This window comes from Myxine glutinosa, chromosome 3 (genome assembly GCF_964187855.1).
Source record: "Myxine glutinosa chromosome 3, kmMyxGlut1.1, whole genome shotgun sequence".
Lineage (NCBI taxonomy): Eukaryota > Metazoa > Chordata > Myxini > Myxiniformes > Myxinidae > Myxine > Myxine glutinosa.
Window position 1 is genome coordinate 15,643,749 of NC_136263.1, and position 15,595 is coordinate 15,659,343.

A 15,595-nucleotide genomic window follows, 5' to 3' on the forward strand; every position below is an offset into this window, starting at 1 on the left:
TGGCTCTGAATTCATCCCGACTTACATTTTTAATGACGTTGTAAAGGACACAAACAACAGGCACATAGAACTAATGCAACATGTCAGGTAGGGTGATGTAATAGACACTGGGTAAAATGGCGGTGAAACCCAGAATTAATTTATTTATATGCCTTTAAACCTTTATTTAAATTGAATTATATACTTGAACACTGTAGAACACAAATTGCCTAATGATACTTCCAAGAACCATGCTATATATCGACACAGCATGATGGGGTGAAGAAGAGGCCGCTGATATAGCCATGTCGATGCTGATTGATGCCGTGTTCTATGTTGATAAGTAAAGCCTCCATCTCCTACACTGTGACTCAACGTCGTCTTATTACAGTGTGTAAAGGTCGTTGGTGTACAAGACTGCTTCAGTAGTGCTAAACTTCCTGATTTTTATTTTTCACGATCAATAACATTTTATTCAAATTGAAGTATATACTTGAATGCTGCGCAGGGTATTGTGTTCTATGAACTCTCGAGTTGTTACATGTTGCCAGTAATACCAACTGGATAGACCAGTCTCAAGCTGACATTATCACACTGATGAGTGTCAATACTCAAAATGGCCGAACGATAACATCAACTTGGACATCCTGCTCCCAGTGTAAATCCAGGATCAGACTCTACGACTCACTGCCCAGGCTCTTCGGTCGGCCTTGCCTGTGTTGATACTTAGCATTGTGAAGTATATCTCATCTGTATTTGCACTGATGTGTGCAAAACCTCATGTTTGTGATTCAAGTGCTTGAATTTTATGGTAGAATAATGCATCTTCACCAGGATGTCATATCAAGAGTTCACGGTATGATGCCATTGCTGAAAATGCCGCGCATCATGCCAGTCCGCAACACCGTGGCCAAAATATTTGCGTTGTCAATGTAGTTTTGTTTTCAATGTCATAAAATGTGCTATTTACATATATTATAACTAGTCCATGCTGAGCAACTACTTTCTATCCACCGTGTATAGAAATTGATTGCATATTTTATTTATTTATTTATTTATTCTGCAGGTCAGGAAATTAATTTGGAAGTGTGTAGCATAGTTCTGGCTCCTAATGGTTTTGTTCCAATAAGAAGCTTGTCCAGGTGTATCTTGTTGAGGTGTTGGTCTGCTGCATCAATAAGTAAGAGTTGCAACCATACAATTCTGCTTAACTTCCCGTGCTTTCTCATCTACTTTATATTGTGTGTGGCATTTTATATATTTTTATACTAAAGCTTTTAGCCGCTGCCATATCAAGTCACACTTTTTCAACTTCCATTCCATTTACTCTCAAAGTTATGGAACTCCATCATTGGAGGACTGTCTTCACTCACTCCGGGCCGTTGATCAGATATATGAAGTTTCAGATTTTTGGATAAGGGTTTAAATGCAACCTGTTATGGCAGGAATACCACTTCACTGATGACATCATCGTTTCCCCCTTTTCACCCCATGGGAAGTTGATGACATGTGCCAAGTTTCAATTATTATTCGTTGAGCGGTTTGGAGAAAAAGATGTCCATATAATATAGCTGCCATACAATGTGACCTAAGACGTCAGTTATTAATTTAAAAAATTCTCCATGGGCCCTCCTATGTTAAAGTTTTACATTGATCGGACATGCAGTTGCAGAGAAAAACATTTTATAAGTGAAAAAAGTATATTTTGCCTATTGATAGACATGGCCCCACCCCAGAGGTGACATCACTGTTTATATATAAAAACTCCATGCTCTGTATCACAAGCTCTCCACTAACTCCTCCTCACCCCATAGATTATCCCTTGCTTCACGTTACACTTTAGCCCCTTGAAGTTGTTATATTTATATTTTTTATTTTTTCTATACAAGATCCAGGCTCGTGAAAGAGCTAACATTAATCACAAAAAAAAACTGACACATAAAACATACAGTCACGTGAAAAAGTAAGTACACCTAAAGTAAAGTTTTGACTTTTTCAACATATTTCAACATACAGCTATTTGATCTTCATTTCAACAATATTGATAGATAAAGGTGATATAATACAACAAATATCATGAAACATTTACATTTTGTAGTCCATTGTATAATTTAAATAAACATAAATGCAAATTTCACATGTGGAAAAGTAAGTACACCCTTGGCTCTAATAGGTGGTATTGCCCCCTTTGGCAGAAACAACCTCAAGTAGGCGTTTCTTATAACTGTCTACCAGTCTCTGACATCGACTGGGAGAAATTTTTGCCCACTCCTCCATGCAGAATTATTTCAGCTGTGCGATGTTTGAAGGGATTCTTGCATGCACAGCTCGTTTCAAATCCCCCCACAACATCTCGATGGGATTTAGATCTGGGCTTTGACTTGGCCATTCCAGAACCCTCCATTTCTTTCTTTTCAGCCATTCCTTGGTGGATTTACTGGTATGTTTAGGGTCATTGTCATGTTGCAAGGTCCACCTTCGGTTGAGCTTCAGCTTTCCGACAGATGGCCTCACATTATCCTCAAGCACCCTGTGGTCCAATGAAGAATTCATAGTGGATTCTATGCTGGTGAGCTGCCCCAAACCATAATATTTCCACCACCATGCTTTACAGTTGGTATCAGGTTCTTGTGGTCAAATGCTGTCTTTGGTTTTCGCCAAACATGTCTTCTGGTACTGTGGCCAAATAGCTCTACCTTTGACTCATCTGTCCAGAGCACCTTGTTCCAGAAGTGCTGGTCTTTGCCTAGGTGTTCATTGGCAAACTTTAGTCTTGCCCTGATGTTCTTTCTGGACAGCAAAGTTTCCTCCTGGCACACCTCCCATGTAGATCAAATTTGTGCAGCCTCTTTCTGATGGTAGACTCGTGCACTTTGACATCAACAGTGGCAAGAGCTACCTGTAGGTCCCGTTATGACATTCTGGGGTTCTTCGAGACTTCTTTCAGCATGTTGCGGTCTGCTCTTGGGCTGAACTTGCTGGGGCGGCCTGGCCTGAACAAGTTGGCAGTTGTTTGGAATCTTATCCACTTGTAGATGATCTTCCGGACAGTCGAATGATTGATTTCAAATTGTTTGGAGATCTTTTTAAATCCCTTCCCAGACTCGTAGGCATCTATAACCTTCTTTCTGAAGGCCTCAGAGAGCTCTTTTGATCTAGGCATGGTGACGCCGCACACTTCAACAACAAAGAGCAAACCAAACTAAATGTCTGAGGTTTAAGTAAGGCATGTTCCTCCAAGATCCTCTCTAACGATGTTCTAATCATTTGCACCTGAGCTGGTGCGCCTGATTCTAATTTTAGGTATTTGAAGTAGTGATAAATGTAGGGGTGTACTTACTTTTTCCACATGCGAAATTTGCATTTATGTTTATTTAAATTATACAATGGACTACAAAATGTAAATGTTTCATGATATTTGTTATGTTATATCACCTTTATCTATCAATATTGTTGAAATGAAGATCAAATAGCTGTATGTTGAAATATGTTGAAAAAGTCAAAACTTTACATGGGGTGGGTGTACTTACTTTTTCACGTGACTGTATAATAAGGGGAGCGGTAGACAAGATGGGGAGAGAGGGGGAAGCACACAAGTACAACATTTGAGAGCAGGGACATCGGGAGATCTGTGGGAGGGAGATGGCTTGGGGGGGAGGAGGCGTGGGAAGGAGGGTTGGGGGTGGGAGAGGTTAAAAAAAACACATGGACACTGCAAGGTCTTCCAGGAAAGAAGTCGGTATTTCAAAAAAGTGGATATGGGGTAAATTAGCGGGGGTAGAAAAGATCAAGGTTTTGGATGGGGGAAGATAAAAGATGGTGGTGAACAGCTGTTTTAAAGACCTGGAGGGAGGAGTGGGATTGAAGAGAGTGAGGGAGTTTGTTCCAGAGGTGGGAGAAAAGAGGAATGAAAGAGTGAAGGTGAATAGAGAGTCTTGATTTTGGCAGAGAGTTTGTTTGATTACCCCCACCTTGCAAAGAACACTCCATCTACAACTTTCTGCGAGTATGGACCAATGAGTAACTCCACATCCCAACTCTCTCTTCTTCTTCTGTGGTGATTTAAATTGCCATCACGTCATTTTGCTTGGGATATGCCACAACACAACCAGTGATGGTATTTTTGTAAAGTCCTTCTGTGAGATGTCGGTCTAACCAAATCGGTGAACTTTCTAACTCAGATTTATGCAAATGATATATCTTCCCTCATAGACCTGATCCAACTTCTTCAGTTCAAACTCTGACCCAATTTGCTCCTGTGAATATATTCTTTTAAAGGTCCAACGATCCACATCAGAACTACAGAACCTTCCAGTTTGCTCCAGGAAAATGTCTGGGACTGAAAGTTGCCTTCTCTAAACTAGCAACGGTACCCACCCTGGGAGCGGGGCTTCAATTGGGAGGCCCAAATGAAAAGGCAAAATATCAGAAATTGAAGGCTTTTTATTTTATTTTAAACGATTTATATAAACATCCGTTAAATCATATCACACGCAAATCATCAAAATCTAAACAATATTTGTAGAATTTCAATAAAAGCGATATCACTGTTCATATCGGTAAATATTATTCCATCGTGTTTGGGAAAATTGGAAAAAAATTCCTAATTGAAAAATCAGTATAGCCTATTTTACTCCAGGGGGTCCCAGGATTACCCACCCAAAATTTAGTTGCGATCGGTTCAGCCGTTTTTGCGGTACCTGGGAACAGACGGACAGACAGACATTTGGTGAATTATAGCAAGGTGACTGGTGTTTGATCTCTTCTGCATAAGATATGGATCCCAGCTGGGATTGCTTAAAAAAAAATTACACTAAAGCTCGGCTTAGGGAAGTGTGAGATGACAGAAGGCAAAATGTCAACATACAATGGAGCAGTGAGGCAACGGGTAGATGCGCAAAGCAAGGCAATGGATAAACAGAGAAAGAACATAGAAACTTGCAAGTAAGAGTGTTGGGTAAGATCGGGTTAATGGTGGTACAAAAACTAGCAGGTAAGGATTAGGGGGAGGTGATGTGACATCGTGTTCTACATCCAAATTGAAGGCCTGGGGGGAAGTGTGGGATGTCTCAGCCTCTGGAAGGAAGTTCCGCAGCAAACGGGGAAAAAGGGGGAACAAAGGAGTGGGTGTGAGCAGTAAGATCCCTCCTGTCGCTCTCTCTCTCTCTCTCTCTCTCTCTCTCTCTCTCTCTCTCTCTCTCTCTCTCTCTCTCTCTCTCTCACATCTGTGCCAATCATTTACATTCTCTCGGCCCTGGCACACGAAATCCTGGGGCGAGGCAGTGGTTTGCTTTTTCAAACATGGGAGGCTAAACTGGCTCCTCCTCACTTCGGGAGGTGAGGAGCAACCTCACTTTATTTCACAAGGCTGACAGCAAATGTGTATCGATCCGCAGATAATCTGGAAAACATCTGGCTCGTCTCTCGGACGAGCTCTTCAACCTGTCTCCTACAAGGTCCGAGTGATGTCTTGTTAAGTCTACCTCCTTCTATCCCTTCTCTCACCACAAACAGCTTCACTGTGGACTTCTCCAAACAATCCAAAATGTCTGAACTCATTTGTTTGTGTCCAATGCTCATGTGCGCAATCCATCCCCCTCTACCAAACCAACGCACCACTCCACCATCCCACTCCATTATCACCGCTTCACTCAACACTGTGAATGTTTCACCAAAAAATGTAACGGAAAATTATTGAAATTAGTTTTAAATTAGTTTTAAAAAATTAGTTTTCCAACTTGCAAACAACTATGGTCGGCAAGTGAGAGTTTTGATTGGAACAGAGCTGGTTCAAAAACAGTTTTCACAAAGTTTTATGGATGCCATCGATTAAAATTTACAACTTTGGAATGTTTTTGATTTAATGGAATACAGGTGACTGCAGCCAACTATATATATATGCACCTTGGTATTGTTGGAGATAGTTTTCGTTGTTGTATCGCCCCGGACAGTTCTCTCAAGCAAACACGGAGATAGCCGATCAATCGCCCGGTGGCGTCGCAGAGATCCGCCACGTCCAGGATGGTGAACCCCCTCCTTCACGAAGTCAGGGCCATGACACGGTTCGAGAAAGAGACAGAGACAAGAGGGAAAGGGCCGGTCCATGGGGACCGATCGGCACTCTGATAGTGACCTCACTGCCCTGACGAATCCGAGCAGTGGGGAAGCTTTGGCTCCTGACTTGCATTGGGGATACAACCACTGCGAAGAGTTGTGGTAAAGATAGTTATTGTGGTGGCTGATGAAAATAAATACAATAATTAAACTAGAACGGCACTCAGTAGAGAGCATACCTCCGCCTGGTTGGCCATATCACTCAATGGTGAAGAATCACTTAAAAATTAAATAATTATCATATCCGAATCCATATTCAGATCTTCACCAAAATCGAATCTATTATTCTTTGTTACAAACACAGCCTGTCCACAAAGTTATGTCAAAATACATCCATAACGTTTTGAGATATCCTGCTATGTATAGTTTTAGCTTTATCTCCCAATGGTGAAGAATCACTTTTAAAAAATTAAATAATTATCTTATCCGAATTCATATTCAGATCTTCACCAACATCGAATCTATTTGTCCTTGTCAGACACCCAACCGGTCCACCAAGTTTCGTCCAAATCCGTCCAAAACTTTTTGAGATATCCGGCTATGTATCGTTTTTCGCCTTATCTCCCAATGGTGAAGAATCACTTTTAAAAATTAAATAATTCTCTTATCCGAATCCATATTCAGAGCTTCACCAAAATCGAATCTATTTGTCCTTGTCAAACACCCAACCTGTCCACCAAGTTTCGTCCAAATCTGTCCAAAACTTTTTGAGATATCCTGCTATGTATCGTTTTTGGCCTTATCTCCCAATGGTGAAGAATCACTTAAAAAATTAAATAATTATCTTATCCGAATCCATATTCAGATCTTCACCAAAATCGAATCGATTCTTCCTTGTCAGACACCCAACCTGTCCACCAAGTTTCGTCCAAATCCATCCGCAACCTTTTGAGATATCCTGCTATGTATAGTTTTAGCTTTATCTCCCAATGGTGAGGAATCACTTAAAAAAATTAAATAATTCTCTTATCCGAATCCATATTCAGATCTTCACCCAAATCGAATCTATTATTCTTTGTTACAAACACAGCCTGTCCACAAAGTTATGTCAAAATACATCCATAACGTTTTGAGATATCCTGCTATGTATAGTTTTACGCCTTATCTCCCAATGGTGAAGAATCACTTAAATAATTAAATAATTATCATATCCGAATCCATATTCAGATCTTCACCAACATCGAATCTATTCTTCCTTGTCAGACACACAACCTGTCCACAAAGTTATGTCAAAATACATCCATAACTGTTTGAGATATCCTGCTATGTATAGTTTTAGCTTTATCTCCCAATGGTGAAGAATCACTTAAATAATTAAATAATTATCTTATCCGAATTCATATTCAGATCTTCACCAAAATCGAATCGATTCTTCCTTGTCAGACACCCAACCGGTCCACCAAGTTTCGTCCAAATCTATCCGCAACCTTTTGAGATATCCTGCTATGTATAGTTTTAGCTTTATCTCCCAATGGTGAAGAATCACTTAAATAATTAAATAATTCTCTTATCCGAATCCATATTCAGATCTTCACCCAAATCGAATCTATTTGTCCTTGTCAGACACCCAACCGGTCCACCAAGTTTCGTCCAAATCTATCCGCAACCTTTTGAGATATCCTGCTATGTATCGTTTTTGTCCCAATCTCCCAATGGTGAAGAATCACTTAAAAAATTCTAGTAGCCGGATCCGAATCGGGATCTTCACCAACATCTAACCATTTCGTCCTTGTCACATACGCTACATGTCTGCCAAATTTCGTCCGAATCCGTCCTCAACGTTTTGAGATATTTTGTCCACAAACAAACAGACATGGATGAAAACACAACCTCCATCCACCTTCGGTGGCGGCGCTAATAATGTCTGCAGAAATTATTCTTGTCTTTGAGGAAAACAAATCGGTTTATATTATGTTAGACAATGGCCTTTCGAAGTTACACTTGAGACATGTATTGTTTGCCTGGTCTGATCCACACCGGTCTCTAAGCTGGCTATCCCGACACAGCTATAAACCGTCACCCCATTGTTTGACGGGCAAGGTGAGATTCATCGATGCGTGTGCTGTCCCTCAGATGGATGTAAACCTGGGTGTCTCGTCTGCCGGAATTTGTTGTCGGACGTTAAATACCCACGGTGTCCTTCGCGAAGAGTGGGCGAGCCATCACCGGCACCCTGAACGAATTCCTGCGCACTCAGTCGAGTTTCTTTCGTCAGATAAACACTTTGGCCAAGCGCCATTGGGTCGACCTGTCAAACTTTATCGTCTTCACACGCCAACTCGGCCATCTAGCAACTGTGAGTTTCGCTCATCGTCAGTTTGAAAAGAGCACATGTTGGAATGCCTCCACTCCGACGAACTTTCGATATCCTGCATCATGATTCACTTGCCAATCGACGCCGGCAGTAGCCCATCTTGCTGTTGCCTCAATGCCAACTGAAGTCTGGCTTAGCGAGGGCTACAAGACAGCAACAACCTCCAGAATACGAAGAGGGCAATGGAGGCATCGACGATATTCATTATTGCACGATATTCTCTTCTTTCTTTTTTTTGTATTCAAGATCGAGGCTCGTGTAAGAGCTGACATTAATCACAAAAAGACAAACTGACACATAAAACATAAGATAAAGGGAGCGGGAGACAAGATGGGGAGAGTGGGAAGCACACAAGTACAACAGCGGAGAACAGGGAGATCAGGAGGGGGGAGGAGGCACGGGAAGAGGGGGGGGGGGGGGGAGGTATAAAACACTGCTAGGACTTCCAGGAAAAAAGTTGGAATTTAAAAAAAGTGGATCTAGGATGAATTAACGGGGGTACAAATGATCAAAGTTTTGGATGGGGGAAGATAAGAGATGGTGGTGAACAACTGTTTTAAAGCCCTGGAGGGAGGCGTGGGATTGAAGGGAGTGTGGGAGTTTGTTCCAGAAACGGGAAAAAAGAGGAATGAAAGAGTGAAGGTGAGCAGAGAGTCTTGATTTTGGCAGTTTAACCATAAGAGGGTTGCTGGCAGATCTTGTGCGACCTGTAGGAATATTTGGGGGGACACAGCACAGACAGAGACGAGGGAGCAAGGCCGGAGCGGAGTCGGTAGAAGACAGAATGACCACCTACCTGCCTGCGGTGAGTGAGTGAAAGGCCCTCGGAGTTAGCTTCATCGCAGGAGATTCCAATGATTCTGAAAGCTTTGGTTTCAACAGCGTGAAGCCGAGCTAGGTGTGAGGCAGGGGCACCGGCCCAGAGGGGAGAACAGTATTCCATAGAGCTGCGGATGAAAGCCTTGTGTGAGGGTGAGGAGCTCAGGTGTGCCAAGGAAGGCCTTCGCATAAAGGAGGATGCCCAGTCGGCGACTGGCTTTGGAGGCCAGATTGGAAATGTGGTTTTCCCAGGAAAGATCATGGCAGAAAGTGAGACCCAAAAGCTTGAGTGACAGAACTTCTTGGAGAGGATTGTTGATAAATCAAATGGGAGGGTTTTCCAGACGATCTTTTCGGAGAGACATATTGAGAGTGTGAGATTTGTCAGGATTGAAAGACATGTTCCACTTGTTTGACCAGTCTGTGATTTTGTCCAGGTCTGCAGAGAGTGAGGAGAGGCTGCAGACTGCTGATCTGAGGGATGTGGAATGGAGCGGCAGAGAGTAGAGTCATCAGCAAAGAGATAGATAGGATTTTCCAGAGAGTCAGAGAGATCATTGATGAAGACCAGAAAAAGCACAGGGCCCAGAACACTACCTTGAGGAACTCCTGCCTGAACAGGAAGGGGAGATGAGAGAAATCCATTCAGCGCCACATGTTGACTGCGACCGGAGAGGAAGTCCGCAAGCCATGTATGGAGATTTCCATGGATACCATAGTAGGAGAGTTTGGTGAGCAGAGCGGGGTGCCAGACCATATCGAAGGCATGTGATATGTCAAGGGAGACAGCTCCGATTTCCTGTTTGGCATTAAGGACCTCCATCCATTGTTGAGACAGCAGTAGCAGTTGTCTACTACATTATTGCACGATATTCATTATTGCACGATATTCATTGTTGCACGATATTCATTATTGCACGATATTCGTTATTGCACGATATTCATTATTGCACGATATTCGTTATTGCACGATATTCGTTATTGCATGATATTCATTATTGCACGATATTCGTTATTGCACGATATTCATTATTGCACGATATTCATTATTGCACGATATTCATTGTTGCACGATATTCATTATTGCCGATATTCATTATTGCACGATATTCATTATTGCCGATATTCATTATTGCACGATATTCATTATTGCACGATATTCATTATTGCACAATATTCATTATTGCACGATATTCATTATTGCACGATATTCTTTATTGCACGATATTCATTATTGCACGATATTCATTATTGCATTCTCAGATGGATGCGTAATCATTTGGGAGGATCAAATGCCAAATGCACAGACACCCGTACACGCACGTTCACGTGTGACTTTGTTCCTAATGGTGTTTCTCCTACTAAGTGTGAGCTGCATAAAATGCTCAAAAAGCCATATTGTTGGAAAATGAAGAGGATGGCCATTTTGCTTTATTCCTTCGATGGCGCATTCACATGTTTTCTGTTCTGTGCATGTTGGTCTGGAGATTGCTTTTAAGATGATGATGTTTGTATGTTTATTTTCCTTATTCCTTATTTTACAGTCAGGTCGGTCTCGTGACTGCCACTGGTAACATGTAACCCTGAACCATGTAACATGTAACCATGTAACCCTACCTGCTGAATGGTCGGGTCGTCAGCGACTAAACCGACTACCCTCACTGGCTTTGTCAGCGGGGAGTGTGACAACCTGCAAGACTAAAAACAATACCTGCTAAAGGGGGATGAGCTCCCTTAGTAAGCCAACGACCATCCAGTAAGGAGATTGGGTCTTCTAAAAAACACCCATCCGGTTGGACTGGTTATTTATGCAGTAGGTTGTAGACAGCAACCGCTCAGGGCAGTACTACCGTTCGGACTTAGGAGCGTTAAAGTGGTGCCCGGAATCATCTTACACTCTCCATGTCAGGATTGCTGTTCTGTCTCACTTAAACTATCGCTACCGGCCTAGCTTTAATTTCTCTTTCTTACAAAACAAACATCGTACAATTTTCATCATACACTTTCTTACTCATTTTCACTCCTCACCTTCACCTTCTCTCTCTCTGTTATTTCTCTTTATGCAGTTATTTTATTTAAGGCCTGGCCACGATGAGGACGATATAGTCCGTGACTGGAGCCTTCAACATAAAAAAGCATGTTTTCCTTATTCGCCGATGTTTACTTTTCTTTCTTTCTTCTGTTTTTGGCAGGGACACATGCATCTGCATTGAGAGCAATGGCGACGGTGGACAGACGTCGTGAGATAGGCCTGTATCCGATGAGAACGCCCGTGCTCTGGCAGAAAATGGCAGCTTCCTCTTCAGTTGATGTTTTATTATCCTGAGGGGAACATTTCCTGTGGAATACAAGCTGTATGAAAAAAATACACAGAGCAATCATGAGGAAAATGTGTGCAAATGGGTAATGGTGGGGAGTCGCTTTGGATTTTCAGGCGGTGTCGTTGGTTTTGAACCTGAACACTTGTTCGACCACTACCTTTGGAAGCGATGAACCGCCTTTGACACAAACTGGGTTGATGAAGCGTTCGTCTCCTGGCATCATTGTGGTGGTTTGGTCACATTACCAGTGTGCACTTGAGCGATGCAGCACGAAGGAAGGCCTTACGCCTCGCTCGTGGCCTTGAAGGTTCTGCGTGACTCCCGTGACACCATTAACCGCCATGATGGTTTGGTTTTGGGTAATCCAATTTGCATCACACTTGGCTATGGTACTTTCTTTTAAATGAGAAAGCAGTGTATGCATGATGTCATTTTGGATCGGTGTTTAGAACACTTTTTTATTAGAGGAGGATGCTGAAACAGCTCAGTTAAAGAGTAACAATGCCACAAGATGGACTCCTCCATGAGTCGTTCTTGTTCAGTGCTGCAGATTCTTTAAAATAGCCATCTAGTGTTGAAGTAAAACGAGCTAAACGCAATACTTTGCTCCTATTCTCACTATAAATTGAATGAGGATAATGTTTGTGGTGATTTTGATAAATGGATTGATGTTCTGTGGTTGATTTAAACCAAATATTTTTGAGGAACGGAACGCTATCGGACGAAGGAAGGATGTACCTGCACTGCCGTCAAGGGGGCTCTAGTTGTCCAAATCATGTTTGTGACATCCGGCGGTTCACCTGGACCTCCTCCGGAGACCAGCTGGCTAACTGGCCAACAACTTCATTCATTATCAAAACATTCACAGTCCCAATGTCCCAGCTTTCTCACAAACACGAAGGAGAATATATCCACCTTACGTCAGCGTGGGGTTCTATCATTCTGCAATTGTAGAATACCATAGGCACCGCTCTTGCATCCTGCCTTCGGATAAAGAATAATGTGAAGTGATGTATTTCACCTGAAACTGAAATAACTACTTTATGAAAATGTCTATTGTACGAATTGGGAAAAGGTATGATAGAGGAGGGTGGGAGCCCAAATTGGATGAAAGGTTAGGTGAGAAATGGGGGCTTGATAGCTTACAGAAGTGGTTTCAGGAAGGATAGGTGAGAAATGGGGGCTTGATGACTCACATAAGAGGTTTCAGGAAGGATAGGTAAGAGATGGGGGTTTGATGGCTCACATAAGGGGTTTCAGGAAGGATATGTGAGAGATGAGGGCTTTATAGCTCACAGAAGGGGTTTCAGGAAGGAGAGTTGATGGCTCACAGAAGGGGTTTCATGAAGGATAAGTGAGAAATGGGGGCCCTGATGGCTCACAGAATGGGTTTCCGGCAGGATAGGTGAGAGATGGGGGCTTGATGGCTCACAGAAGGGGTTTCAGGAAGGATATGTGAGAAATGGGGGCTTGATGGCTCACATAAGAGGTTTCAGGAAGGATTGGTGAGAGATGGGGGCTTGATGCCTCACAGAAGGGGTTTCCAGAAGGATAGGTGAGAAATGGGGGTTTGAAGCCTAACAGAAGTGTTTCCAGAATGACAGGTGAGAGATGGGGACTTGATGGCTCACAGAAGGGGTTTCAGGAAGGATAGGTGAGAAATGGGGCCTTGAAGGCTCACAGAAGGGGTTTCAGGAATGATAAGTGAGAAATGGGGGCTTGATGGCTCACAGAAGGGGTTTCCAGATGGATAAGTGAGAAATGGGGGCTTCATGGCTCACAGAAGGGGTTTCAGGAAGGATAGGCGAGAAATGGGGGCTTGATGGCTCACAGGAGTGGTTTCCGGAAGGATAGGTGAGAAATGGGGGCTTGAAGGCTCACAGAAGGGTTTCCAGAAGGATAGGTGAGAGATGAGGTCTTTTGATGGCTCAACAAAGTGGTTTGCGGAAGTTTCCGGAAGGATTAGTGTATTATGGGGATCATGGGTGGATCTGGGGTAATGGTGATGGGAACAAAAACCCACACGGTAACTGTCGCATTCACATTCGGTTTAAATAAAGTATTTTTAACTGTGCATTTATTAGGGTGTACATACATTAGAATTTGTAGTGGCTTCACAGGAATTATGTTGGTTTTATGGTTAACCGGAATGTGTTGCCATTGTGACTAAATTAGGTCTACATGTATTTAATACTGCCTGCCATGCCATGAGAGGTGCAGAAGAACAACTTCATTCCCCAGCCTATGCCAAGGGACTCTTTGTATGAAATCAGAGGATTATGGATAGGTGTGAACCCCCAACACCTATTAAAGTGCTGCAGAATATTTATTGAGTTTGACAAGTTTGCGTGACAGATGTGTACTCATTTGCAACACCCGGAATGTTTTCCTTTTTTTTTTTCTTTTTTTTTTCATTTCACCACAGCATGAGTTGTTCCCTGGATTCCAGGTTATGACAGAGGTGAGACTAATGATCATGCTGCACTGGCAATGATATTTGATCAAAATGCTCGAAGTTTTAATTTGCAACTTGGTCGGAGAAAAAACAGGACCGGTTCTTTCATCACTTCTGCCTTCCAAGGTGGACGGAGGTTGTTTTCACCCACCGGCGGAGTTTGGGGGGTAGGGGGGCAATGCCCCCACCTTAATTTTTTTCAATAATTTACAATTAAGATAAAAACATCCCATATTTAAAGGTGAGTAACAAAGCGAAACAGAACCCAAGTACGTGGATTTCTTCCCCCAGCCACAGCAGATATTGCGGTATTTGCATAGAGTGATGTGATTGGCTGCATCCATTTTCAAATCAGATGAACAACTTTAAAATTTGTAATTTTTCATAAATGAAGCCACTTCGGACCGAAGCTCTTTTGACGTTTACGCTCATGGAAGGGAAAAACGATTGTACCTACTTTAGTCATTATAGTGGGGGCATTATGTGCATGGGTAATTTTTTCTTTTCATTTCAAATTGATGCCAAAGTTTCGTTTTCAGTACCAATTTGAAGGTAAGGGCCGATAGAACAATTTTGCATCGAGTGTCAAGCACTCAGATCAAAAATGGGGCTTCTGGGGACGTGGGGGGTTCCCGACCCCCCACCGGCCTATGCGAAATATGGAAACAACTTTTGAATGGATGATCCGATCTGAACATATGAGGTATGTTTGGATTCAGGATCAGGAGTGGCAACTTAAATTTCAAGCATATTGCCCATTGTTACGTGCTCCTCCCCAAACCCCGGTCACGGTGTACCTCCGAGCCTCGAAAGGAGTCACGGCAGAAAGATGTGTTATTCTATGTGTCAATGACCAATGGTGAAACCACACCAATTGTTACCAAAAAACAAGTATTGTATTAATGTCACACAAGAATAACAGCACAAGTACAATATTAATCAATTGTACAACAAATATTATATCATTCCTACGATGGTACCATCCGTTTCTTATTCAATAACTCACTGTGCTCCAAGTGAGCGAAAATAACATTCCCAAAGTCTCTGTCCCGGCACCAAGCCAAAGTCGATCCACGCTCCGGTGATCGCAAGAAAAATGTCGTATCGAGACCAGAATCCAGTTCGGCTGACAGTCACTCTGCCAAAGAGATGCAAAGGTGCCCTCAAAAAGCGACTGGGAAATCACACCTTCGGGTATGAACGTTCAACGGCTCCCAAACGGAGGACCGCAAATTCCCAAATGAAATCCACGTTACACACGCAAACCAGGTTAACGGCTGGGTGCGATGAAATGGCTGGAGCGAGGTGAAAAGGCTGGAGCGATGCGCAATGGCGGGAGCGAGGCAAAATGGCGGATGGGCCCGTACTGGAGGCATACCTGCTCTCCAACAACGATTCTCTTCAGAATCAACCGCAAAACCTGTCACGCAGGTTTATCTGTCACTACGATCACAAGTCTGTCACAGGAATCCCTTTCCTGGGAAAACCAAAGTTCGCTCGTGACCCACGTTCACCAGCGTCTGCTCAAGACCTCAAAGCAGCTCGGCTTGTCCTCTCCCGACCTCCTTTCTCCGCTTTTACGCTTCCTCCTCT

General features: G+C 42.8%; 1 protein-coding gene across 1 annotated transcript in view; it reads left to right on the forward strand.

Annotated features, from left to right (window-relative positions):
* The window catches only part of LOC137423803 (leucine-rich repeat transmembrane neuronal protein 1-like), a 640,601-nt gene extending 628,635 nt beyond the window's left edge, over window positions 1-11,966 (forward strand). Inside the window, exon 5 of the mRNA XM_068111319.2 lies at window positions 11,419-11,966. Within this exon, the coding sequence (XP_067967420.2) occupies window positions 11,419-11,470 (52 nt within the window). The 3' untranslated portion in view covers window positions 11,471-11,966. The remainder of the gene's footprint in view (window positions 1-11,418) is intronic.
* The last annotated feature ends 3,629 nt before the right edge of the window (window positions 11,967-15,595 follow it).